At 41.5% G+C, this 27,926-nt stretch overlaps 2 protein-coding genes across 11 annotated transcripts in view; one reads left to right on the top strand and one right to left on the bottom strand.

The window, feature by feature from the left end:
- Nucleotides 1-26,597, top strand: UGP2 (UDP-glucose pyrophosphorylase 2). 2 transcript variants are annotated; one of them, XM_030448455.1, is made up of 10 exons: nt 1-102; nt 6,438-6,565; nt 7,096-7,203; nt 19,754-19,939; nt 21,397-21,530; nt 22,157-22,454; nt 23,443-23,640; nt 23,794-24,036; nt 24,450-24,554; nt 25,495-26,597. In XM_030448455.1, exons 2-10 carry the CDS (start codon nt 6,452-6,454, stop codon nt 25,600-25,602), a joined length of 1,494 nt encoding a protein of 497 aa, XP_030304315.1. In that variant the 5' UTR covers nt 1-102; nt 6,438-6,451; the 3' UTR covers nt 25,603-26,597. The 2 variants fall into 2 exon arrangements, with proteins under 2 accessions (XP_030304315.1, XP_030304314.1); XM_030448454.1 differs by lacking the exon at nt 1-102 and adding an exon at nt 494-799.
- Nucleotides 26,507-27,926, bottom strand: part of VPS54 (VPS54 subunit of GARP complex) — a 50,921-nt gene continuing 49,501 nt past the window's right edge. For all 9 annotated transcript variants that reach the window (XM_030448446.1, XM_030448450.1, XM_030448448.1 and 6 more), the window contains one exon: nt 26,507-27,882. In XM_030448446.1, coding sequence (XP_030304306.1) covers nt 27,777-27,882 — 106 coding nt within the window. In that variant the 3' untranslated portion in view covers nt 26,507-27,776. The remainder of the gene's footprint in view (nt 27,883-27,926) is intronic.

Here is a 27,926-nt window from a genome sequence, read left to right on the forward strand (position 1 = left end):
TGCGGGGGGTGTGGGCGGGGGCACACGCGAGGCACGCGGGTCTCCGCGCCGCCGCCCCGCCCCTCCCCGCCCCCCGCCGCCCGCGGTGCCGGCAGCGACGAGGTGGGTACGGCAGGGCCGCCGCCCCCCCCTTCCCTCCTTCTCCCCCTCCTCTCCCCCCTCCGCCCCCCATCTCCTCCCCGGGGCGGCGTGAGGGGGCGGTGGCGGCGGGGAGGCCCCTCGCGGCCCACCCGCCGCCCGAGGGGGAGGCGGGGCCGCCCTCAGGCCTAACGGCCGCGCAAGGCAGGCGGAGCGGGGGGCGGCTGATCCGACCCGGCCTGTCCCGTCCGGGAGCTGGGAGGAGCCGTGCGGGGAGCCCCGGAGAGGCGGTCGGCCCAGCCCGGCGGGGAGGGGAGAGGAGGGGAGGGCTGGGGGGGGGTGTGAGTAGTGAGGGGGGTGGCGAAACCCGGGGCGCGGCGGGTCCGCCTCTTTCATTGATGAAATTTAAATTCCTCGGGGTTTGCCTCCCGCCCGCCGGCCCGGGAGGGACTGCTCGGCTGAGGGGCCAGCGCGGCGGGCGGGCTGCTCCCAGAGGGGACCGGGGCCGCCGTCTCTCCCTGTTTCCCCGTTTCCCTCCGCCCCGCAGCTGCTCGACTGCCGGCGGCCGCCAAGCTCCGCAGGGGCGCGGGGAGGCAGCCTGCCTGCCCTCCTGGCCCTTCCCTCCCCTGCCTGAGGGGAAAAACACCCTAAACAATCCACTCTGTATTTATAAGAGCAAAGTGTTTGTTTTATTAAAGAGCCAAAATGTCTTTTATAGCAGGTAAGCTGACGTGCTTTGTAATTCTTTTTTTTTTTTTTTGACTTTTCAGCTGTGTGTACATATATCTGGGTTTTTTTTTTTATTATTTTTCGTTGTTTGCTTGGGGTTTTTCTGGGGGGAGGGCTTCTTTTTTGTTTGTTTGGTTGGGTTTGTTTTTTAATCTTCTTTTCAGCAGTCCGCGGTAGAGCTCGGGCAGCCGTAGGTGCAGCAGCCCGATCGGCAGCCGAGTTGCGATATGCCAAAGGGCTCTCCCTCGGAGTGTTACCGGTTATTTTGGCAGCGGGGCCTCTGCCGGTTCTGATCCACTCGGTTCGCTTGTCTCGGTGGCTGGGTGGCCCTCCCGTGCCGTGTAGGCGCACGGTGGAACCTTGAAGCGGCAAGGTTCCTACCCACGGCTGATGCTCCGGCAGGAGCTGGAGTATACGGGGGGATCTTGCACGTGCCAATCTCCCCTCTTCGCTAACCCATCTGATAAAGTGGGGGGGAATAGCACGGAGGTCGAACATCTCCACATTTTGTTTCCCCGCCCCCCCCCTCCCTGCAGAGGCTTGAGTGTATTTTGGCATTTTGTGATCCCGATTGGCTCCGGTGCTCTCCTTTAACTCTCTGTATGTGTGAGTGTGTGCGTACGTGGTCTGAGTTTCAGATTCCTGTATTGCGAAACAGGGAGCCAGCCCACAAGAGGTCATTTGGGGAAGAAAAATTACTTTGGTTAATTTCTCTGGCAGTTTTCTTTCCCTCCTCTCTCACGTTCCTAATGATGCATGTGTGCTTTTTTGTAATGAAACCCGTGCTTGTAGGTTTCGTCAATATAAATCCATGCAGGCCTGTCAACAAATGTATTTCTGCTTGTAGAAAGAAGGAGAGTAGGTCCTTTGCTACTTGAACTTGGACGTTGCAGGCAGCTGAGGGCCTTTGCAGGCTTAGGGAAATTGCTGTCACTCACCTGGTGTGTGTAGAGGACTGTACAACATTTGATGTGTGAATGCATCAACTGTCTGCAAACATCCTGAGGCACCTGGGCAAAACGCAGAGAGCCAGAGGGGAGAAGTGTTGAAGCCACATTGCTCAGCCAACAGTCCTGAAAGCTATCAAGCCACTTCTTGCTGTGAAATTACAAAAATACATTCGGAATTGTTCTTTTTTAATGGAATTTGCTTGTCTCAGCCTATTGCTGAAGGTAGCCATCTTGCAGACAAGTGATATTCTTTATGAAACTGAAAGCTGGAGAAACCTATGTGAAGATCATAACCAGTTTTTAAAAATATTACTTAAGATTAGGCAGTCTTAAAAGCTTTTCTTAGAATTATCTGCGATTTGAGTACTATTTAAGGCAAATAGTACCAAAATATGTTGCCAATGTCTAGTGATATTTTTAGCATGAGGATCAGCTCCTAGAGTTAGAAATCCAGCTGTGTCTGGCTGTAACACCTAAATTCTTGGTGCCACAGCTGGCAGAAACTTTTTTCTGGTTGAAACTTCTGAGTTTGCTCAGGTTAATGTGCTCATCCATTAAGGACAGAGAGAGAGAGCATGTAGGTTTCACTTTACCTGTCCTTCAGTCCAACATAGGCTGACAAAGTTTGACTCAAGTAGCAGGAAAAGAAAAATGTTTGCAAAGGCAGAGTGGGTGTGTTTTGTTCTAGAAATCAAAGTAAGTAATATTTATTAGCATTGTGTATTATATTATGGGTATTTAAGGAGGGTTTTATCCACATCAAGGATAAAAATTGCCTTGAACTTTCAGTGGCATTGGTGGCAGTTAAGGCATTCAATCTGTACCCTCAGCACAGAGTTCAGGGATAGAGCTTTTAAAGTTCAGCCACGTGTTTTAGCTTACTGGCCACCCTTCTTTATTTTTATGCAAGCAGGCTGGCTCCTGTGAGACCTAAATAATTTTCTGCTGCAGGTCTTTCTGTATGGTTATTTGGATTGCAAAAGTAATTACAATTCATAACCCTCAGCCCAAAAGATTCCAAATCTTTTCATGAGAGGCGAGACTTCTTGCTTGATTTGTCCCATGACTTCTTCCTTTTCTGGGTCCTTGTATACTGAGTACCAAGACAGTGAATGAATTACTGAATAGAGCTAATAAATCTTAATGCATTCTGTGCTGTTAATGTAAAATAAGAGGAGGGATGGCAGAAAAGAAATACATTCAAACCCCTAAATAAGGGATCGCTTATGTTCTGTCCTTGTGTAGTTTTCGTGAGGGTGTCCCTTATTTGGTTTCTGACAATGTACAAAGGCCTAGTTTTCATTACCTTGGTCTGATTGATTATGTTTTGTTTTTTCATATGTCAGTTATAAAGCTGTGTATCATGAACCTGCAAATGCTCTGCCATATACTGTAGTTCATGCTGTGAGGGCAGGGGGCAGATTAGCAGTGAGAGCAGAGCACAAAAGCGTGCTAGAAATAACTGGGGGCAGGAGGGTTTGAGTGAAACTCTCCACGTGTCAGACACCACTGTGAACTTGATAAAAGAGCACTCCTTTCTCTACTACTTGAAGAAGTGCTTTTACTGAAGATGGGAAGATAGGATATCCTGGGTGGTCATTTGTGCAAAGTCCAGGGAAACCTCAACTGTTTAGTCTTGTTTCTCTCTTCCTTGATAATTTCCCGCATGAGCTGGTCCCCCCAGAGTCTTCCACCGCTTTATCCTGCTGTTTTCTTTCTTCAAATGAGTGTTCAAGAATATTGGTCCCATTAAAGTGGGTTTACCTTGAAATCTGAGGCATTGGTTGCAAAAGAGATTGGAAGAGGCATTTATTTTTAAAAAATAATTTGGGAGTTTATGGCTGCATGTACCCTTGGAAATCTTCTCTGACCTGACACCCCTGCCTCCCATCCGATTTTTAGAGGTGCAATAACTGCTTTTCATTATAGCCCTAGGAAATATTACTTTCCTGTAGGAAATAACTGGTTTCAGATCTGTAGTTGCACTGGCTTTCCTGCTTCTTCGTTGCTATTAGGGGGGGAAGGAAAATCAACTTTCACTTGGGCTGTTAAGTTTAACAGAAGCTCCTCTTAAAGCACTGCAGTTGTCCTGCTTGCGATAGGCTCAGGTGAATAAATACTTTCTTCCCAAAAAATCTGAGGGGCAGCAACACAGGAACAACTACTGCTGCATTCCTTTGGTTGGAGTGGATGCTGCGGTTGTAGTCTTGCTTTGGGAAGGCTTTGGAGAGTGCCATAGGTTCCCCTCCAGTCCAAATCCCAGTGGAGTTAAGACAAATGCTTAAAAGCCTCTGCCTTGCAATGGCATGTTAAAAGCAGAAAAGCTCTAAGTAGCTATTTCTCTTGGCTGCTTAGTTACAGTATTCAAATTGTTACATATGCAGAATAGATACTTTTCCTGCATCAAGCAAACACCTCTTTGTGGTCTCCAGCTATGTTTTTCTCTTTCCCCCAAATAATAATAGCAACCTTACTAATAATGGTCTCCCCAAGCAACCATGCCCTGGCATATTGAATCTATTGAGTGGTCAACATAAAACCTGAATATTCTCTGTTGCCAAGGAAGAGTGCAACTGTTCTGAGCTGACAGTTCTGGGAGCTTTGGCTAGCTGGGCTTTGGCAAGAAATGTCCCATCTAGCTGGCTGGGCTGTGTGTTCAACACTTGGTGTTTGGAGAAAGCAACAAGTTTGCTTTGCTTCTGTGCAAGGATGTTGGTGATCAGAGGTGTTTAGCATTTGCTCATTAAGTCTTGGAGAATATATTGTATTATAAAAAACTGAAGAAACTAGGATATTATCACGCAGTTACTTTTATGATCCCCTTTTTCTTCTGATTTGCTTGTGATGTTACTTAATCTCTGAATGCTTTTATCTGGTAGACTCAAGTCTTTTTGGCTTTTATGAGCGAGCAAGGTTTTCCTAATTACATGGCAACCTGGGAAAGTTGCTAGCTGGCTCTTCCTTACTTAGCCTCCATGTGTTTAACAGCACAAATGACAGTCTCAGCTGAATACTTGATATTTGCAGAGCTTCTTGTGAGATGCCTTGCATCATATTGGGAGGTTCAAATGTTTTGCAGGCTGATGAACTGTGACAAAGGACCACTCTTGGTGTAACAGACATCCTGTATTGCAACAGGATGCAAGGGGGCATTACAAACCTATCAAAGTATCTCCTAGCAGTTGTTTTTCTGGAAGTTGTTTAAACAGTAGCATCAACCCAAATGTGTGACTAAAAAGTAGCAGTTCGATGTGAAGGTGTTGGACTGGTATAGACCTTCTCATTTCGCAGTAGGAGGAGGTGCTTCCTAATGAAGAGTTGTTCATGTTTTTGAACATTTGACCCGGAAAGATACACCTAGCAAGCTTTCAAGTATTACCTGTTTTTTACTACTAAACGAAGCATTTAGTAAAAGAAAAGATCCTATTGTGCATTGTAGTGTTCATCTTGAGCTGGCGTTTCCCCGTGGTGCACCACACACTGTATGTGCACTGCAGCACTTATCTGTCCTTTTTTTTTTTTTTTTTTTTTTTTTTCCTCCCCTACCTGCAAAACAGTGCAGTCAGGAAAATGGCTTCTGTGGGCTTCAAAGCAAGGATTACACACTGTCACTGAGGCTGAAGCTGTGAAATACTTTGCTTAAAAAAACTAAAATAAAATCAGAATTGCATTAAAATTAACTGCCTCTGGCTTTCTTAGATGTTCTTAATCAAATAGCCTTTTAATGCGTGTTTTAAATAAGTAAACTTTAAACACGGGTTCCTCTTCTAACAATATTTTCTGGCACTGTCACTCTGTTCACTTGCAAAGTTTTCTCCTGTCCCCTTTTTGTACTACTATTCAGGGTGTTTCTAAAATTCAGCTATATTTGGCAATACATCACTCTCTGTTACAGAGAAGTGATTACTCAAGGGATTTGGCAGGAATTAAATTAACTGAGGTCTTTAGAGAATATACTCAGAATGTCTTTTGAGAGTGCTCTCACTACAAATGCTTTCTGTTGGAAAAATAAAGTCATGTTATCTCCCCTTTCTTTCTGCAATGTGGACTTTTTAGAACATTTGTGTATTTACTCTTTTTTACGTTTATGGAGCTTATCACTTTCAACAGCAAAACAAATGCTGAAGTGATAGACTAATTTTCTAGGTTGCTTAGTAACTGAGTTGCATGCTGTAGTGTGAAAATACTCATACAATAAGGTAAGATAAGGGAATATTTACTGGGACAAAATTAAGATGGTGTGAAAGTGCACTGTATAAATAATTAAAGCATATGTGTTTATTTGCTTGTGTGAACAGATGTTCCACATAAAAGATTTTTTTTTAGTGAAAAGTTTTTTCACACTTTTACTTGCTACAGTATATTGATATGGTAGGATGTGGATTCTTGTGTGCACTTTCTGGACACTTCTTGAGATTGATTGGTCTTCTGGGACTTTTTTGAGTTTTGAGAGAAGGGTTGATGTTTTTTGACCCAAACTTAAGGTGTGTTCACCAAGTTACTAAAAACAGAAACTCCAGATTCCTGAAGTGCTAGCACAGTAATAAAATGTGACTAGTTTTATATCAATTTATTAATTTTTAAGACAAAAATTAAGGTTATTTGTAATCTAATTAAGCTTTTTTTTTTTTTTTTTTTTTTTTTTTTCCCCTTTAACCAGTGCTTCTGTTTTTATTTCAGATTTGAGCAAAGCAATGTCTCAAGCTGGCAGTTCACAGTTTCAGGAAGTCATTCGACAGGAGTTGGAGTATTCAATGAAAATAGAGCTTGATAAGATACTTGAGACTGCACCTTCAAATGGGCTAGAGGTAAGGAGCATGATGTGTATTGTAACAGGAGAAACTGCATGTAGGAAATTGAGGCAAATATTATACAGGGAGGCAAATGACAATATCACAATCCTGATTTTTAGGATGTGTTCTGATCATGTGTGGAAGAGTAGCCTGGATAGAATGTCATCAGAAGTTCTATATAAACTGGGTGACAGAGTTATCACTCTCTTTAATCATCTTTAGCAATTAAAGTTTCTATGTAATCTTTAATGGGTTGCAGAAAGGAAGGGTAAAGCTGTTGACCTAAACATTGGGCCAAATTCTAATGATTATGGTTTTGACTGAAGATTTGTCTTTTAGGTATCTATGTTGGTTTTGTACTTATAGTTGTAGTGGAAACGAGCTTTTGGTTTGTTTTAGAATTTTACTTACATATCAGAATGTCTCTACTTCAGGGCTGATAAAGTTACTTTTGTGAATAGATATGTACATCAGTTTTGTAGAGATGGTTCTGTGATTGAATAGGTATGCATTAAATACCAGCATTAACTATTTCTTTTTTGCAGCACACTAAGAAGGACCTGGAAGGATTTAAGAAGCTATTTCATAGATTCCTACAAGAGAAGGGACCATCTGTGGACTGGGGGAAGATTCAGAGACCTCCAGAAGATTCTGTAAGTTGTGAGGAAGTGACAGTCTGTAGGGACCATAAAACTTAGAAATGTTTACTTGTAGCAAATGATGTAGCCACCCATGGAATGGTTACAACTGCTGTGGTTCTGTAAAATCATGTAGGACAACACTCTTTCTTCTAACTGAAAAGTAATTACTTATTGACATATGTTGTGTGTGGCATATGTTAAGCAGGTCCTGCTTAACATATGTATCAAGTTCTTTGGTGCTATTTTGTTAGCAGTTCTTTGAGCAGGAGAGCAAAATGGGGCAGATGCCATTTTACCACTTGGTAGCTCTACTGGAGTAAATAGTAACTTGTGTTAGAGGGGGCCATAGGTAGGACCCTTGTTGTTCTCCTTTCCCTCCTGCCCATGAAAGAAGTGTATGTGTATCAGATGAGACTATTTCCAGCAGTCCATTCTGCTAAATAATTTGAAAGGGACATATGGCAAGTGGGCTGGGTTATATAGCTCATTTAGCAACTTCTGTAATCTGCAGCAGCTCAGTAAAAGCAAGGAATCTGAAAGAAGTAGTTGACTGCGGGGGTTTTTCGAGCTTAATTTTCTATGTTGTTATAACTTCTAACCTGCCACTTGAGCTGCTGCTGAAAAAGCTCTCAATATTTTTTCAGCACTGTTTAGTACTGAAATAAACACTTCCTGTTAAACCTAAACTCATTTTATTGATTCATCAGTAGCCCGAGGCTGTCTTTTGACTCTTGCGTAACTAGCGGTATAGTTGCGTTAGGAATTCTTGCCTTTCCCAGTGTACTGATCTTGGCATATTGCAGGACTTCTGTGTCCTCACACATTTGTGGTTTCTCTTAGCCTCTCTGTGGGGATTCAATTGAGGCTCTGTTTGCAACTGAAAGGCAGGCTGTCCAGTTACTTCCAGAAGAGATGCAGTACTGCTCTCTAAAGTGTTGAAGAATGATGCTGCTTTAGAGCAAGTCCAGGGTTTTTCCAAGACTGAGTGTTTTAACTTCAGAAGCATGTGATGTCTGTCTCTTCTGTCCTGTAACACTGAAGGAAGTGTTGCTCTGGGGAGAAAAACACCCCTTGACTAAAGAGGCGAAGGTAAGAAATTTGAATTCTAGATAAAATGACTTACAAGGAAGGCTGAAGAAAAAGAGGTTGTTTTTAGTCTGGAGGGGGTGAGACTCTGGGGAATGATAAGTCCTTTAAATATGTAAAATGGTAGTTGCAACAATGAAGGGAATAAACTGTTCTCTGTGTCAAGATAAATCCTGGTATTAAATGACAGCAATTTGATGCAAGTGAATGGGCTGCTTTGTGGCAAGGGAGAGCTATTGTCTATTTTATAAGTTTTGCACACCTTTAGTACTAAAACTTTCAGTTTCTTTTAAGGACTGAAAATTACCAAATAGGACAGGAGGGTTGGGATAAGATATTGAAATAGACTGTTGGAAGATTCTCCGGCTAGGCAAGTTGTTTAAATAGAATAGAAGTTAGACAATGGCCTAACTTAAGGTCACAAAGGGCTGAAAAGAGGGCAATATTAGAAAAAGTATCTTACCTCTTCCTCATGGCCTCCACTGGCTCATTCTCATCTGTGTCCCATAGCTATGTAGCAACTTGACCAAAAATGAAAAAAAAAAAAAAAACCCAAACCAAGAAACCCACAAAACCAGAATGGTAAGACTCGAGCAAAATGGCCTCACTTTGGCTTAGGTGACATGAATGCATGATCTTGGAGGAAATTTTGCTTTCTAGCATGAACTCTAAATCAAATAATGATACTTGGTAAGTGTCAACAGAAAAAAGCTAGGGAAAAAGACCTGCAAATGAAAATTCTCTATACCTTCTTCACTTAATAATACATACCTTGTTTTCATATTCCTTGGAAAGTTGATAGAGACTTCCTCATCTGACAGGAGGTTTGCTAAGTGCTTTTAAAAACTGCGAGTAAACTTAATGTGCTTGAAATTTTGTGTATTGTCTTTGTTTTGGGTTGTGGGTTTTCATGTTTGGTGCTGGGGTTTTTTGGTTTTCTTTTGGGTTGTTTTTGCCAACCTCAAACCCTGCTTGTATATTTCCTACCTCCATCAACTTTTTAATATGTACAGTAAGCATACAGTGGAAAGTGAAAGTGTCTTACATGAAACATTTTTCATGTGACCTGCAGTGCAGCTTGTCCCAGATTGTTCTTTGCTGGGAATCATAAAATGACTGGGTAGTTTAGGTTGCTCAAGGCCCCATCCAACCTAGCCTTGAACACTTTCAGGGAGCAGGCATCTACAGCATCTCTGGGCAACCTATTCTGGTGTTTTACCACCCTTATAGTAAAGAATTTCCTCCCAATATCTAATCTAAATCTTCCCTGTTCAAGTTTTAAACCATTGCTCTTGTCCTATAGTTACGCTATAGCTATAAGTTGTGGAGCTATTAGATAAATTTTCATTTATTTGAGACCAGAATTCCAGAATTATCAGTGTAACTAGTATCAGAAAGAGCAGTAGGAGCTTTTATAAGGTGTAAAGAGGGATAATTTAAATGGGCTTCATAATAAAGACTGCAGTACTGAGTTATTTGAAACAGGTATCCATCCAGTGTTATTTTATGAGATGGTGTGATGTTTTGCTGCTTTTGAGAATCTTGCACTGCAAGTGTCATGGCCTAGGAAGAAATTACCTCCCCGTGGTGTGAATTTATTTGCCTGTGATTGTTTTGGAGAGTTTGCTTGCTGCTTGCTCAGTCCAAAGCACTGGGAATTCTGGTATGAGTAATCTTCAGCTGATATCTAGTAGAGCTCTAAGTATCTGTTTAGGTATGTATGCCATGCATGTATCTATGTGTATATATATACAAATATACATGTATGTGTGTATATAATTTTTTATATACTTATTTATATATATATTTACATATATATATATATGTATGTATATATATAAAAGATAAAAGCATCAGAAAATGTGCCAAGCTTGGTTGTGGGTGTTTTAACAGCTAAAAAGAAGTTCATTGCTAGTTTATTGCATTTATAATTTTTGACTTTTAATTTTCTATTTTATGTAAAGTACTTCTGAGTTTCAGGTTAGGTGGGAAAGGTCTTTCATGCCAATACCATGGACTGTACTATGAGGGAGGAGAATTTCTGATCAGGCTTCCATGGATCAGCTAATGTGTTATGCCTTGTACTTTGAATGTAGCTTTTTGTTCTTTCCTGAAGCATCTACTGACAAGCAAAGGTTCTTGTCAGTAAGTTGAAACAGAAATTATGGTCTTGTAGTATTCCTCCATTTTTCTCTTCAATGGGAGATTTCATGCCCGACCTCCATGTTTTTGGCATAGCAATTAATATCAATGTGCAAGCAAATTGTAAACTCCAGACAACAGTAAGAGAAGATTGAACCCATTTCACTCTGTATCCTTAAGCTTTTGACTTGATTTTTCCATCCAGATACTTTGCTTCCATGTGTCCAAAGGCTTACAATGATAGCTGGCTTAGTTAGGACCCATTACTCTTACAGTCTTCAGAGAAGAAAGTATACTTATTCAGGATGCTGGTTAACAAGAAGACAAGGTAAAGAATGTGGACATGGCAAGTGTAATTTAATCTTGTTGATGTAGATTGCAGTGATCTGATTGAGCTGGAAGCAATAGCTGAGTCCTGCTAGGAGTCCTCTGAGGGAACTGCAGTAATCAAGTTAATCTCAGAATAGCAATGCAGAACCTCATGTATGATGGAGGGAGCACACGTGAAGCAATGTGGGTATGAAGGGAGCTTGGCTGGTAAAGGGTTTTTTTCCCTCAGTGGTTGGGTTCTTCTCTGTAGATCATTTTATCATGGTCTATGAACTATACCATGAAGGAAAAGAAACAAAGGTCATGCCCTTATTTAAAAGCAAAGTGTCTTCCTAATATTCAACTCTGGAAACAGATTTTAAGGTTTTACTTGGTGCTGTTGCTAAAACTGTCCCTTGATGCTGAATAAGTTTTTCCTTGTTTTTCTGAAAGTATGCATTGAGTCATATGGATGCATTCCTTTGCAGTCTGCTCATGATGACAACCCTGACCCTCATTTTGTCTGTCTCTGACAAAACCTTACAAACTTTACTCTTGACGTTGTCTTATGCCAACTGTTCTGAAAATCACTTCTGTGACATTGTGAAACCAAAAGATTTTGTCATCTTAGACCAATCCCAAACCACAGTTTTGAGATGTATCTCAAATGAGTAATACCGTAGTCATGCAACTGTAAGCCATGTCATTCCTGCCCCTCTCTGTTCCTGAAATTTCCCAGTTTCCCCAGCAGCACTTACTCATCAAATCCACTGTTTCCAAACCCTTGGAGTAAGAATTGATTTTTATTACCATGGAGTACTACTTCTCCTTGTGTCTATCCTCACAGGTTATGAAGTAGTTCTGTATATGAGTGCCTACATGTGTCTGGAACTGCTAGATGATAGCACTGGCATCCAGCAGTCCTGATGGTGAAAGGATCCTGCTTGAATCTGGGTTCTTGTCATTTTTTATTCTCTGAATTAAAGACCCTTCAAGATCCAGTGGTTCATTGCCAAGCTGTCACTTCCAGTGCCTGTGCCAAAAGAAACTGAGACGTTTAGTGAGGCTGAGTTATAAATTTTTGTGTCGTAGCTGATGCAACATCCAGTGAACTAAACACTTGATGGAAGGCTTGGATGGAACCATTAACTTTATCAGGATTTTACTGTGATCTTTCTGTATTAGGTAGTTTCAGGCATGATAGCAAAGGCATAAAAGGGTAGTTGGCACTTTAGCAAAAGCAAAAAGATTTTGAGGCAGTCTGTCCCTGAACTAAACGACAGACTCCTCTTTTTTGGAGTGCTATATTGTGAGTGATGAAAGAAGAACATAGGGAGAATTGAAAGTTGAAATAATTTTTTTGGCTGTTCAGACAGTGTCTGAACACTGTGGATGTGACTTGCATTACACTTGGCTAAACCTCAAGCCTAAATGTTTTAAATCCATTTGCAGTCAAATACAGAGTGGTTATTGACCTTAGAGTGGACAGGAAGTGATGGCAGGGAGTGAGGATCTAGTAGTGTTTCTCTCCTAAACTGTGCCCAGTGCTGCATGTAAGTTTCTGTAGATCCTGCTGGTGGTGAATGGTTCATTAAGATTTCTGGTGTACCTTCAGTATATTAAAATTACTCTTTGTTTATAGTCTCATTGTTAATGAGAAGAATGGCTGTTTCTCAGGCTGTCTTCACAGCCTCAACACAATCTCTGTCATTGACAAAACACAGAAAGGTCCTGCTTTTTGCACACTTCTGCTCCTGAAAAGTTCTACGAACTTTGGAATGAAGTTTCTACAAATGTCCTCTTTGAAATGGCAGCACTGTGGGTTTTTTTGGGGATCAATCTTGTACTGACAGCATGTATCTACCTTGGCCTTTGAGTAACTAATTTCAGTGTTGAACTCCAGGGAGTAAGGGTCTGTGGGCATGGGGATTGTAAAGATCAGTATAATGACAAAGCAAAAAGCTGTGCTTAGTAGTTTGCACAACAGTCACTTTAGATAAGTGAGAAACTCCCTATTTACAAGGAGTCACATGGACAAGAAAGGGGCAATGGGCACAAGTTGCTCCTGGAGAGATTCCAGTTGAACTCAAGAGGAAAACTTTTCACTCTGAGGAGAGTCAGACATTGGAACGGTCCCCCAAAGGAAGTGGTGAATTCTCCCACTTTGGAAAGTTTTAAGTATCATCTCAACAGAGTGCTGAGACATACCAGATAAACAATAATATTAGAAAGGTTGGACCAAATGATCCTTCCAAATGGTTTCTGACATTCTGTGATTCTATGATAGGAACTAGGAGAACGGGTGCATGTGTGTTAATTCATCTCGGTGTGCAGTTGGAATTGGATATCTGGCCCTATTTCCTACGTTCATGACCCCTTGTGCTGTATCAGCTGTCCTTTCCCTTTCTTGACAAATCTGCACTGGTAACCTTCAGGATCTTTTGCCTTCTGCAGTTTGTTCAGATGCATCCTGCAACACTGAAGTGCTGTATCTACGCCCTGCCTCTCTCATTTATTCTGCATGTTTCCTTTTGAAAATACAGCAGAATAAATGAACTGTGGATAGAATAAACTATGAACAGATGGTATTCCTGAACGGATATGCATTTGGAATGAGAAGGATTGCACTAGATCAAAAAGCTCCAGTTATATTTGATTTTTGTGTATTAACATTCTGCAAACCTCCTTATATCAAAGATCTTTCAATAGTATCTAGAAGATTGCTAAAGGATTTTCTTGTATGTAGAATTGTTTTTAATGGAAAGGAAGGGTAAAAGGAAGGAAAGAGATGCATGACATTTAAAGGCCTTTGAGCTCTGCTGCATGTAAATAATTTTACCTCAAGCTTATAGAATGCACCTCTGTTACTACTGCTTAGCAATACTGACCTTAGCTATTGTAAGGTAGTGCTTAAGGTCTAAATTGTCTTTGTGAAAGCTAGGCACAACTGGTGAAAATGGTGCAGTTTGGAACTGGAATAGTGCAATTCTCTGTATCCTTCCTTTCTCTATCCTCCCACGGCTTCCACTTAGCAATAAATCTCAAAAGAAAAAAAGTTCCCTTCTGTTAAAGGTTCCTTTGACTTGTTCTGTCCTCTGGATCTGCAATGAGTAGATGACCAGATCTGCTATGCAAAGCAGTTGCTTCAGCTTGGCTTGAAGTTGTTTTCATCCAGGTGTTGCTGGCCTCTGTGACCTCCAGATTCTCTCCCTTACCCCTGCTTAATTCCAAATAGCCTCAGAAAACACTGATGGCAGTGAGTGTGCATGGCAGCACAGTGCCCAATGCATCAACCATCCTCCCCTGGACTGCCTGAGGCAGCAATCTGTGAGAACAGATGAAATCATCTTATTTGCCACATGGTCCTGTTAGGGATTGCTGAAGTCTCCACATAGAAAGTGCGGTGGGTGCTGTTTTAATAGATGACTTTCTGATAGATGCAAGCAGTGCTGCTGCCCTAGCTTTGCGTTGTGTTATTTCAGTCATGCTGATGTGCTCTGTTGCATGAACAGAGACATCTGGGGATGCTAAGGCATCACCAATGCAAGACCAGTCTAGCGTGTGCCTCTTTTTGGTTTGCAGGACTGCTTGCTGATAACTAATTGCTAGAGCTGCTGTTGCTGCTGTCTTTGTGCAAGTGTTTTGCTTAGCTCAGTTGCTTCTGGTTTATGGAGGGCATGCCATGTAGCTCCATAAACCTCCCATGTTTAGTGATGTTTGCAGGTCAGCTGTAGCTGATGGGAAATCCCTTGAGGCAGGGTTACATGAGTGAGAAAGCTTTAATTTGTTTGTTGTGAAGTTTGCCAGACAAGCTTCCTTTTGAGTACTGTGAAGTTTGCCATACAAGCTTCCCTTTGAGTAGGCTTGATAACCTGACCTTTTTTATTCAACTAAGGAAAAAGGTACAGTATGTATAACTCATTTTCCCACTTCCTCATACCCCAAGCAGCTGACTTTTGTAGTCCTTGTACTGTCATCTCTTAATATTTCCAAGGGAGCTTTCTTTAGTTCTAAGAGTACACTTGTGTGTGTACACACAGCACATGTGTGTATGATAAGCTGTGTATGTATGTGTTCTGTTTGTTCTCTTTCCCCCTTCTTCCCCCCCACTTCCCCTAAATATTAATGTCCTAGTTCTCTGCATCTCACTTCCTGGAAGAAATAAGCTTCTCAGCTAAGTTATAAATAAAACAACTCTGCGGACTTGAAAGCTTTCTCTGTCTTAATTTAGCTGAATAACTCTATTGCCAGTCATAAGTTTCCTGATGAAGGGCTGTAGTGTTCCTCTGTAACATAAAGTGCTTGTGTAGGCAATCTGAAATGGTCCTTTTTGAGATTGGTAAATGTGAGCATTTAGGAAGTGGTTTCAACATGATGCGTATCAGGGTTGTTCTGACTGCCCCAACTTAGTAACCTTCTCATCCTGGTATTCTTTCAACAGTGGTTTATGCATGTGGCAGGATTATGTTGGAAACCAGGATAGATGGAAGTGACAAGTGTTAGTAGCTTAGTAACCTTTGGATGACATGAACACAGCTCAGGGCCACGGAGAGCAAACTCCACTTGTAGAGAGGTAAGAATTTGAGAATGTATTTGAGAATGCCTAGAGAAATGTAGGCTTCTGCCATTGCTGAATGGAGAAGTGTCAGGAGGAATATTTCCTTCAGACATCATAGGTGCAGTTTCTCACAGCTAGTTTTCCTTATTAAGGAATCCTGCTTTTTATTTGACTTTTTCAGTTGTCCACCTCCTGCAACTTCTGGTGAGGCGGAAAGAAGAGTACAGGGCCCTGGTAGAAACAGTGCAACCATTGATAGGTTGGTCCTGATCCTATTCCTTCTTCCCCTCTTTAAGAAACAGGAAACATCAAGACTGATGTGTTGTGCATCTTTGCTGAAAACCAGCAAGTCAACAGCTACTGTTATATTTCAAGATGTTTTGTGCCTTCCCCACAGAACACTACAGCTTCAAGAATGCAGATGTTGCTGTTTATTTGCCAAAAGTCTGAGTACAGTTAAACTTACAGAAAATATTTTGTGGGTTGCTCAGTCTTTATGAATGAATGTTCTGCATTAAAAAGAGGCACAGCAACAGATTGCTGCCTAAACACCCAGATGCATTTTGTAGATCTCCCAGAATGCCAAGTTCCTAACACAAACCCAAACACTACAAAAGAAAAAAAAAGAAAACAAATAAATCTTTTAAGAGCCCCACCTCAGAGAGGCCTAAGGGCAGATGCCTCTGGAGGAGCTCATGGTTAAGAACTGATGCCAGCTCCTAAGGGTGCAGCAATGAGGTGCAAGGCAGGTTTGGTATGGGGCAGACCTGGATGTAGGGCCAGCCTACATCCAGGATGAGGGCACCACAGCCCTCATGAGAGCAGCTGCCAGGCTGTTCCCTTCCAGGAAGCTGAGGTGCTTGGGTGGCACCATGATGGTGCTTTTATCCCAGGGCCCAATGACACTTGAACTGCTCTGGAGCCATGTTTGGCTGTCCCAAATTTTGCTTGTCCTGGATTGCACATCTTTTAAGCCTTTATTGAAGCAGGACTGTGGAGATGCTCCTGAAGTGCTACTGTTTATATTTAAAATGTGAAGAGGAATGCATGTTTCAATAAGATGTACTGTTTGGTGTTACTGGGATCACTCTTATCTTCTGTGTAGTCTCATGTCTGGGCCCAGTGGTAGAATTTTTACTGGAAAAATGACATTTTGCTTGGTGTTTTATCTCCTGTTATTTCAGGTCTGATTCTTAGGGTCTTTTGCCCCTTTTCCCCAGGACTCCAGTGATTTTTATCTGTCACCTTATCTTCCACCTTCTTCCCTCTTATCAACCTCAGCTGTCTCTTTCCTTACTTATTTCAACCTTCTGATATCTTTGGATGGTGCAGTTGAGAAGAAACGGTTCCATGCCATTTGTCTAGACCAGAGTTTAGCCAAGAAAGGTTGGACCAGTTGATCCTTGATGTCCCCTCTAGCCTGGTATTCTATGAATTTATAATTGGAGGCAGGAAGCTGCACCAGGGTTTGGAGTAGAAAATTAAGAGTGGGAAAAGGCTGCATTTGGGCATAACTAGCATTTTTCGGGGAGGCCATAGAGAGAAAAAAAGCAAGACAAGAATGGATCAGTATTTCCCTTCTGATCACAGTGTTTTGTACCCTGCCTGTGGTTCTTGGAGAAATATATGGCACAATCCTGTTATCTCTAGGCACTGTGTGACTAATTTTGAAGACGTGGTTTTGATTAGAATGGTTATTAAATTTCTTGCTACTGCTAGATAAAGGGACCTTTTTGCCTCAAATGCTGCCACATGCTCACATGGGAAAGCTGGAATGGTAAGACTTTACCATATTGCTTCCCTAGCAGAGTGGTCCAACCAAGATACCTTCAGTAACTTCAACTACCACAGGATTTTGCATTTGCAACAAGATGTGAAGGCTTAAGTTAAGTTACACCTTGCAAGCTGTCAGCCTTTTTCGTAAAGGGATCTTGGAGAGGTGTTTTTAGCCAGCCAGTTAAGAAGGAAGGAGGCTGGTTTTAATTCTCAGTTCAAGGTAACATAAATCTGGAGAGATCATTTTGATTTAGTATTCTTTTTACATGCGTAATGCATTATTGTCCAAGTGCTGTGGTTTATTTCCTAATCATATGATAAAAATTGGAACCGAGACACTATCTGTCAAAATTCTGGGAACTCCTCTAAACCTTGTTTGAAAACTGTCTCTCTCAGAGGTGTGAATCAAGTTGTGGTGACGTAGCTCAGTTTCTAGGGATCAAAGTTCTGGTTGTCTGAAGGTTAGCGTTCAAGTTAAGGCCTTGGCTTGCAAGTTTCCACTCCCATGTCCTTTACTGATCTATAAATATTTTACTGACAAATCCTTGTGCTGGTCAATGAATGAAATGGCTTGTCATTTCTATGGCTAACATAAATGGGAAGCTTCATGCCAACATCACCTGTTTTGTTTATCAGTTAATTTGTTTCTCTGAGGAGAACTTATTTTTAGCAGAAAACTGCAGCAGTGGTTGTGTTACTGCCTGCTACCTGAGCCATGATAACTCACTTTGCCCTCACGTCTCCTGAAAGAGTAGAATAAAAACTGTTTAACTACAATGTCTGCTACTGTGACTCAGATGGAAAGTGATAGTGTGAATACATAAGATTATCCTTTCCATTGTTGCTTTTACAAAATGATAACTTCACACTTAGGATAATCTGTGCACTACTCCTGAAGCCCCTTAATTACATAGGGTTTTGTCATGGGGAACCTCTGCAGCTTTTGAAGACTGGAGAAGTACAGTGTAGTCTGAACTTACTTGGTAGGTGGGAATGCAAGAACGTGGATAAGATCATGAAGTTGGAAATATTTCTATCTTTATTGTGTTGGTTAAATCTTAATATAGAGTCAGAAGGAAGTCTGAATGTTACCTCTTCTCCTGGGAAGAGTTTAGTCTATAGTTGTACCTGTACTCTCAGTAGTTAGAAACAAGCAGCAAAGTTCCTGGTTTTTTTGCAGATTGTAGCTTTAAAAAAAAAATCATTAAAAGAAAGTAATTACAAGGCTTACTTGTCAAGCTTCATTATTTTAGTTGTATGTCTTTGTTTCGATGGGTAGGTATCAGAGCTATCAAAATTTGTCTTGTTCCTGAGTAATACTGCTCACCGAACCAAAGGTTAAGTGAAAACACTGACATTTTTAATGTTCAACAAATGTGTTTCAACAAGGAATCTGGTGTTATTATATTTAATGTTTTCATATTAGTTAAAGATATTTTGGTGAAAACTAAGGCTTTCAAGTTAACTTATCACTTGCCTTTTTGGAGTACATATTTTAAGCACTGGGAAATTTTTCTTAATGGAATGAGTTCAAGGAAAGATGTTCCTCCTGGGCCAGTTTCCACCGTGAATTTCCATTTGAATCCTGGCCCGACTTGCCCAAAGCAAACTCAGTGCTGAAAACTACCCTCTATGTATTTGGTTTTGGAGATCAACTGTGGATCTTACACACACCTTATAAGAACTAAAGTAATTTTCTTGCTGCTAGAATACACACAGCATTGAAACAGAAAGGATTTTCATCAAAGAAAAATCTCCAGGAGGGCAGGCTAAAGGATAATTGTATTGATTTTTCTCTAGCATAATACTTATCATTGCATTGTTGCCTTTGTTTCTTTGATTTAGGTGCTTTGGATTAGGAGACAAGCCATGCCTAGTGCAAGGAATGCTGGCATTACAAACATGATTTTGCTCTCCATCACCAGCCTGAAATGTAGTCCATACTGTATTTGAGCCTATAGGATATAGCTGTCAGCAAGGTAGATGACTTCCTGCAAGGTGTAATGTGAGCTGGATGAAAATAGCAGGATAAGAAGTAGGAACTCTCCTTCTACTTTGTAGCACACCAGGGAGAGATGAATTATTACACTGAGGTAGTGGTTGGAACACAGATTGTTTCAGACTGAGTGAAAGAATTAACCTGTTGCCAGGAATGTTGCTTATGACAAACTCAGTGCAAAATATTAAAATCTGCAAGTTTAAGCTGCCCAGGGGCAAAAAAAATTGTCTTCCCTGTGTTCTTCCCAGTGGTCTGGCTGAAGAGGGGCATCTTACTAAGGAGGTGAGTTAGATGGCTCACAAGGAGGCCTCCCCCTCCTCATGCAAGGAAAAGGGGCAATAAGTGGCATAACCAGCCTGAGTTCTTCCTTATTACTGAGTAAATTTCCTCGAGCTAGAAGAGCAGACAGAGGCCTTTTTTCATCTGGATGGAGCTGATTGTGGCTGGTGTCAAGAAGTCTATAGAACTTCTCAAGAGAAGAGGTTATTGTAGTAACAAATCAGGTTGTTTGTATTATAAAAAATGAGCTTATGATAGCCTCATTTTGCAAATGTACTTTAGTGTCATAAATCATATAAATAAATGTAGGTATTGTTGACAAGTTTTTGCAGGGTAGAAGAAGAGAATGCAATTTCTTTCTAAATATCTGACTGCTGCTTTTTTTTTTCTTTTTGTTTTGCTTTGTTTTACAGATCCAGCCCTATGAGAAGATAAAGGCCAGAGGACTGCCTGATAACATTGCTTCTGTCTTGAACAAGCTGGTGGTTGTGAAACTAAATGGTGGCTTAGGCACAAGCATGGGCTGTAAAGGCCCAAAAAGCCTTATTGGGGTGCGGAATGAGAACACCTTCTTGGATCTGACAGTCCAGCAGATTGAGGTAACTTCTGATGGGCTTTCCCTTCTATGTTGGAGGAAGGAAGACACACAGCTTCTCCTTTATCTCTTCTCCTGTGATCTCTTTGAGATCTTTGAGAGATCAGAGTGGAAGCTTTCCAAAAGGAAGAAGAAAGGGATAGGAGGTCTGATCACAGTGCTAGTGGAGAATTGCTTTGGAAAGAATAGGCATGGAAGGGATGGAGCCATGGACAGTGGAACTCTGCCTACTCCACACGTAATTCAGCCTGTACACACCAACCTGGACAGTGAGGATTGATCATGCCCAGGAACACAAGCAATTCAATGGTAGAGCTGGCCTGGCATGACTGGGCTGGTTTCAGACTCCTCCAAGTGCAAATCCAAGTTTAGCTTTTTAACAGTTTTTTTTTTTTTAATGTGCATTAGAACAAAGCTTTTCACAGCAGCTCTGAGTTCTTTGTTGAATTAGAACTCTCATGCTGGATGTGATTGCTGGCATTTTCCTCTGAAGAACGAAAAGAAAGTAACAGCTGTTGGTGTTGAGAGAGGACATTTCATCTTATGTTTTTAATGCAGAATATTCCTCTTATAGCAGATAATTAAAGAAAGTGGTCATTAGAATAGGAAACTGGCTGTGCCTGTTCCAGAGTTTTTGGAGCAGATTTTGCCTCAATTGTTGTTCGTGTGGAGATACTCTCCCATATATGTTTGACAGTTCTATAGCAGACTTAAATTTATATCCCACTAATGCAGCCCTAATGCAGCACCACCTGTGGGTGCTTTCTCAAAAGGGTCATTGCAGAAGCCTCTTGACACCACCAGTGGTTAATGGTCCCATACACTCCCAGCAGATGAGGACAATCTGATACACAAACCTTTGAACTCATTGAAATACTGTTGTTTTTTTTTCCTCCTGAATGCTCTACCTTTGATGGAACACTGTGGGGTTTTTTGGGTTTTTTTTGCCTTTGCTGTACTCTCCATATAGAAATGCTTTTATGTGTTTCACTTTACAGATGCTCACATAATTAACACTGTGACATTTCATTATGTAGTCTTGATACTATTGTCCATCTTGTAGCTGCCAAAAAGGCTCAGAAGTGCTTACTGTGCAGTAGTTTTGAAACTTTACCCCAACAGACTTCAGTAATTTGGGGAAGAACACGTCTGTTGTAATTGAGACTAGCCAAAAATTTAAAATAATAATTTTGTGGTGTTGTGCTTCTTGAATTTTGAATCTCAATGCAGACTGAAAAACAAAAATTAATTATTTAACATGGGCCTTATCTTTATTACTTACCAGGATTTATTTTCCTTAACCTGTTTTATTACCCATTTTGTTGGCATAAGCATCCCTGTCTTATCTCGTGCATTTGTTTTCACTCTTTTTTATCGAATAATGTATTTCTCCTAAAAGCTTAGGTGTCAAAGTTAAAGCAAATAATACATGCTAAATTTATCATTTTGTTCCCATCTCAGCATTTAAACAAATCCTACAACACCGATGTTCCTCTTGTTCTCATGAATTCCTTCAACACTGATGATGACACAAAGAAAATCTTGCAGAAATACAGTCACAGCCGTGTGAAGATATACACTTTTAATCAAAGCAGGTATCAAAAAACTTCTCCACTTGGGTTGAAAGGAAAAGCTAGCTTGCATTTCCTCACATTCCAAATGTTGTGGGTTTGTAGCTGGAGATGCTGTGATAGCAAATACTGTCTTCTGTACCCGTGTTCAGTCCTATCTTGGGCCTCTCTGAAAGACTGAAACATCAGAGTCAAAGGCAATGTATTAAAATTAGAGGGGGGGAGTGTGGGGAGGGACACAGTTTCTAAGAACTGAATGAATAATGGTGTACTGGCCACTTGATTCCTTGAGGATACCTGGGCTTTGGGTGGAAATGTAGCATCTTCCTTATCAAGAGTGAACTCTGAAGTGGCTGATGGTATCAGAGGCATGCTCTGAACCTGTGTGTCAGTAGAAAGCTGCTTTACAGCATGGTTGGAGAACTGTGGCTTTAATTCTTGAATGAAGGATTGCCTTCTGCAGCTTCTCAGTGGTAGATCAGTATTTGGATGAGTTTTTCAGTTCAGAGTACTTACAATAACCTAAATAGCAGAGCTTCAGATGTTGTATGAAAAAGCCCAAGTGGTTGCACCTTTACTATTGTATTTTGATTTTTCTTTATGTTAGTCTGACATTTGTGAGAACTCAACAAAACCCACTGTCTTCCCAGGTATCCTAGAATTAATAAGGAAACTCTGCTGCCAATAGCCAAGGATGTGTCTTACTCAGGAGAGAATACAGAGTGCTGGTATCCCCCAGGCCATGGAGATATCTACGCCAGCTTCTATAACTCTGGTCTGCTAGATAACCTTATCGCAGAGGGGAAGGAATATATTTTTGTATCCAATATAGATAACTTGGGTGCCACTGTGGACCTTTACATTCTTAATCATCTTATGAACCCACCCAATGGAAAACGCTGTGAATTTGTCATGGAAGTCACAAACAAAACCAGGGCGGACGTGAAGGTAAAGGGAAAATAGTTGTGCCAGGGGTCTGAATGCTTGGCATGTTGGTGAAAACCTCAGCCTCGTATCTCTTCTGGACTCATGAATTCAGACATACATTAAATCTCCTTATAGCTATTTCAGGCACCATTTAACACATCAGTTGTAATCGAATTTGAGATGCACAAAATCAGCAAGTTTATAAAGTTCTAATTCATTGAACAAATTGGATCGAGGTTCTGGGCAAAAGCAGACAAGGACAGCCTCAACTTCACTGATTATTGAAAACATGAGGGATTGCTGCAGGGCACAGCTGTGTGCAAACTGTCACACAGGGGAGACGTTTGGGGATGGTAAAAGCAGAGCACTGAGGGGTGGGATACAGCAGCTCTGTCTCTATGGACTGAAAACTGCCTGAGCTGCCCAAACTGCTTGGCCTTGTACAAAGTCCAGGCTGGACAACTTGTCACATGTATATGGCACCTATCCTGTGTCACATAGCTTTACTTAGCCTCTCCTCTTTTAAATACAAGTCTGGGGAGAAACATGATTTTCTCTGTATCTGTTAGATATTAAGAAAGCTCTTGGTCCCCTAAAAGCAGAGAAATGCACTGTAATAAAACAGTTTGGGTTACTGAAGCACCACTTGTTTCTCCAGGAAGTGCCACAAATACAGAACTGTTAGACTGAATTTAGATTTTGCTCTGTAATCTGGCAAAGAATTGGTGAAGGTGATTTTCAGTAACAGCAGCACTTGCAGAAGATTCTCAACAAATTTGTCATGAAAAGAATTTACTGTCTCGGGAGTGCTGAAACGTGATCGTTTGACAATCCTGACTGTACTTTAAGCGTGCTCTGTAATTAGTAACCTGGTAGCTGAACAAGCAACATGTTTTCACTGAGGTTCAACTTTAAATGCCAGCAAAACAGTGCATCTGTTTGGGGTGAGGGAAGGTTTCTCTGGCACCTCATGAACAGGACTGTAAAATCTTTTCTTTGAACCTTGCAGGGTGGCACTCTTACGCAATACGAAAACAAGCTGAGGTTGGTGGAGATAGCTCAGGTCCCAAAAGCACACGTGGATGAATTCAAGTCCGTGTCAAAATTCAAAATATTCAATACCAACAATTTGTGGATTGCTCTGTCTGCGATTAAAAGGCTGCAAGAGAAAAATGCTATTGACATGGAGATCATTGTTAACCCAAAGGTAACCAGCTAGGGAGATTTTATAGGAAAGAGACTCTGCTGCCTTCAGAAATGAGCCAGTCTGTCTGTACATGCAGAGCTCTGACCTGTGCTCATCTCTAGTTCAGCGTGCTGCTGCCTGCTGGGTGTGTTTACGTGAGCTTTTTTCTTCCAGACTCTGGATGGAGGCTTGAATGTTATCCAGCTGGAGACTGCAGTTGGTGCTGCTATTAAGAGTTTTGAGAACTCTCTGGGGATAAACGTACCTCGTAGTCGTTTTCTGCCTGTTAAGACCACGTCAGATCTCTTGCTTGTGATGTCCAATCTGTACACCCTTAATGCTGGGTCTCTAACGATGAGCGAGAAGCGTGAATTCCCAACAGTGCCTCTTGTCAAACTGGGAAGTTCTTTCACAAAGGTAAATACTATAATTACACTTTGTTTTTATCTCTTTGAATAAAAGTACAGTCTATAGCAATAAATAAGTAAAAAGCAAATTTTACTTTATCTACCTCTGCCCATCTGGGCATCCCCTTTTTTGTTCTGTGTAAAGCACTGTTAGGTTGTTAGAATACAAACTACCTGACATGTGCATGATGATGGGTCCTGCTTTGCCCCTTCATTTCAGGAAAGGGAAGGAGAAATGGGTTGTGTGTGCTCTCTAAAGCTTGCCTTTACTGTTTCTCATAGTTATCACTGACAGAAATGACACTACCATGTTCTTTCAACCAGGAAGATTCCTGAAAAACAGAGCTTCTCAAGAAATTGTCACACTTGTATTAATTCACACATGGGTTTAAAACTGTCCCTATTCTTTCCTTTCTCCAAAAGGTTCAAGATTTCTTGCGGAGGTTTGAAAGTATTCCAGATATGCTGGAGCTGGATCATCTCACAGTTTCAGGTGATGTTACATTTGGCAAGAATGTTGCATTAAAGGTGAGTGTGTACTTGGAATGCTCCTGCAATAAACATGACTGATCTCTGCTCCTTGGTAATTGATCCTTCCAAAATCAGTGCCTTGAAGCACAGTTGGTGGAAACATTCCTAGGAATTAAGTACCTGGCCCAAGGATTGCAGCAGCCAAGACTGAACAGAGGTCCTCATGAATGAGTGCAAGGTGTTACTGCTGCAGCTGCTCCTCTGTGTAGTCCCAGTGAGAGCTGAGGTTTGCTGATGAATCTTGAAAACACCACAGGCTTCACATGACTTCAAAGCAACTCTCACATCTTTGTCCTTTGGCTCCACAAGATATGTGCCCCACCTCCCCTCCAAGGCTGACAGGAGAGCCACAGGCTGTTTCCTTTCAGTTTGGGGTTTGGAATCGAGCCAATTTGTTTCTCTCAAATTTTTCCTCAGGATCTGACCAATCCTAGCAGAACATTGCCATGGTCCTGTGATAGCCTAGGCCAGTGCAGCTGCTGACACAGATGGGTGCAAACTGGGGGCTGCAGCCCCCAGTGCTTGAAGCTGTGTTGGCTGCTACCAGCCTCAGGTGCTCACACACATGTACCAGCTCATTCTGTGTATTTGCCTCATAGCTGTCACAGTGAGCTGTGCCATCAGCTACTGAGGGGGGACAACAGTTTTCCACCAAAGAGCAAACATGCCTCTTCTAAGAAGCCTTTGTATGCTGATAGCATCTAGTATGCTGGTAGTGACAGTGTTGTCAGTATTGCTTGTTAAAAAACTTTTTTTTTTTTTTTTTTTACTGGGGGGGAAAAAGTCTGTGCAGCAACAATTCAGTCTAAATGCATCCAGGATCTGGCCGTGTTAGAGCTTACTGCTCACTGGTCCTCCAGACAACATTGCTCTCTCATTCCAAGTCATCAGGCAATCTGAAGTTTCTAATGAGTTGTTTTCTCCTCTGTAAATCCAGGGAACAGTTATCATTATTGCGAATCATGGTGACAGAATTGACATCCCAGCTGGAGCTCTACTAGAGAACAAAATCGTATCTGGCAACCTTCGGATCCTGGACCACTGAGTCAGTGGAAGGGCACAGTCAGTTCTGGAGACTGTGGTGCTAAACCAGCCTCACGATGGAAGAACCTTTTAATTAGAAATAGAAGTACACAGAGGGCCTCTGCTTTGTCATCTTCACAGTACCCTGCAGTATTAATTTGAAATTAATTTCTCTTGCTTATCTTTTTAAGCAGACACATAGCGCAATGGATGTGCGTAAGTAATGCTTCAGTCCTTAAAGAGATTCTGTAACTCAGTTAATATAACCTTGAAGTGCAATACTGTTTGTCTTGAGGTAAGATGGACAGATCTTCTTTGATAAGAAGTTAAGAGGCTTGCCTCTAACACTTAGTAGTTTTGAATTGCTTGTAACTGCAGATATAAAGCTGTGAAGCAACACATGTGGGACGACACGGTTAGCTACTCATGCAACTTTTTATGAAGTATAAGCGGCAGGCACGGTTGAAAACCAGAAGTTTCACCACTGCTCCATGGCCCGTTCAGACCCCCCTGTATTTCACGTGCTCACCACCCTCCCAACCTCTCTCTCCCCCACAAACTACAAGTGGGATGTCACAGCCCAACTGTACAGGGAGATACTGGGGTAAGGCTGTCAATACCTCCACTTCTGTATAGCGAGAGCGGGAAGTGTTGGTGTCCCAAACTCGCCCAAAGAATCGAATACTTGAGAAAAATGCCTCAGTATCCACGTGTGGTGTTTGCTTTTTCATATCCCATTTAAGACTGGATTTCCTGTTGATATCTTACTCCTTGATCTGCCCTCTTTTTTCAATAAATGGATCATGTTGATGACACCCATGTTCATATTGTCACAGCCATGTATGTTAATTTATCTTCTCTTGAGTCATTTCTAAATTTGTACAGGAACTGAAATCCCTGTCCTGATCACTATTGATTTCTTAATGTTTCTCTTGTATTTACATGCAGACGACTTTATTTTATAAGCTTAGTATAACACTGGTATGTATCATTAAAGAAGTTGGTCTTTAAAAACAACTGTGATTTTATAGCTTTATTTTGACTGACAATTAAGGACATCTGTTGTGCTAACAGATAAGCATGCCTGCCTGAGGAAACCAGAGGCACACACACACACGCACACTGTAGACCATTCTATCATACATCATCATCACAGGGTTAGGCACTCAGACTATGGTTAGGTAAAGAGGTGTGAAGTGAAGTACACAGGCACTTTTACTTAGTACTGGCAGCATCCAGTCTTAAAAGGTAGTATTAAAAACTCTTCAATAAATTAGTTTCAGTTGCACCTTCCTTAATGGGGCAACCTTGTATAAGCAGCCTATAATCTTGAAAATTCTGTGTCTTCCTCTGACTTTATACACAGGGCTTTGTGTCTTTAGAACGGCCCAGCAAAGTCCTAAAAGACTTCCTGTCCTGGCCCTTCTGTGAGGGGCCGTGCTTGCTCCTGGGTTGGGTAGCTGCAAAAATCCATTCCCACATCAGCCTTTCTCCTGCCTTCCAATTCCAAGGAAAGCCACTGTTAACGCTGTCACTGCTAACACTCCTTTCACAACTCCATCCTCTAGGCAACGGCTTCAGCGAACTGACAAGTTCTAAGAAAAACTGTATCTTCAGATGGCAGTTTAGAGCCCAGCCACGAGAAATCCCCTGAAACAGGCCTGCTCCCTAACAAATCTGAATCCTCTATGCAAGCAATCAAAGGACATTTATTTATATAAAGTTCTGTAAAAAAATAAATTTTAGAACAGCATAGTTTCATTGAGAAAAACATTTTCTACAGAGTTCCAACTGCGAGATTTTTATATCGTACCATCATTAAATAAGGTGGGACACCATGTGAATTTCATTGCACTAGAAGAAATGCAAAGCATCTTTTTAATATAAAGATATACAGAGCATTCTAGACAACTACAGCTGTGTTACAGCTATGTGTTCTTTTGGATTTGGTCCAAAGAAACCTGAGTCTGTTTCCAGAGAGAATGAAAAAACATTGCACAGACAGCTGATCACTTGTTTCTTGCTGAAGGACACTGAAAAGATCACTCCCTGCAGCTCACTCTGAGTCTAGTTTCCCCAGCTATCAATAGTGCCCTTTCTTGGACTCCAGTCTTAAGTATTCACCTCACAGTTGTCACGCTGCTTAGAAGAAAGTCGGTCTGTTGTCAGAGCCCGGTGACTGCTCCCAATGGATTATCACCTCTTCTGCTCCCAGATTTCAGCCATGTTTAGGTCTAAGTTGTTAAGGCCTTTCAGAGCTTGAAGGTTTCCAGTGTAAAAAGCTACATCTGAAGTAACCAGTCTGCAGTGAAAAATACAACAAGGTTATTAGGACCTGAACCTATC

The sequence above is a fragment of the Calypte anna genome, chromosome 3, assembly GCF_003957555.1.
Source record: "Calypte anna isolate BGI_N300 chromosome 3, bCalAnn1_v1.p, whole genome shotgun sequence".
NCBI lineage: Eukaryota > Metazoa > Chordata > Aves > Apodiformes > Trochilidae > Calypte > Calypte anna.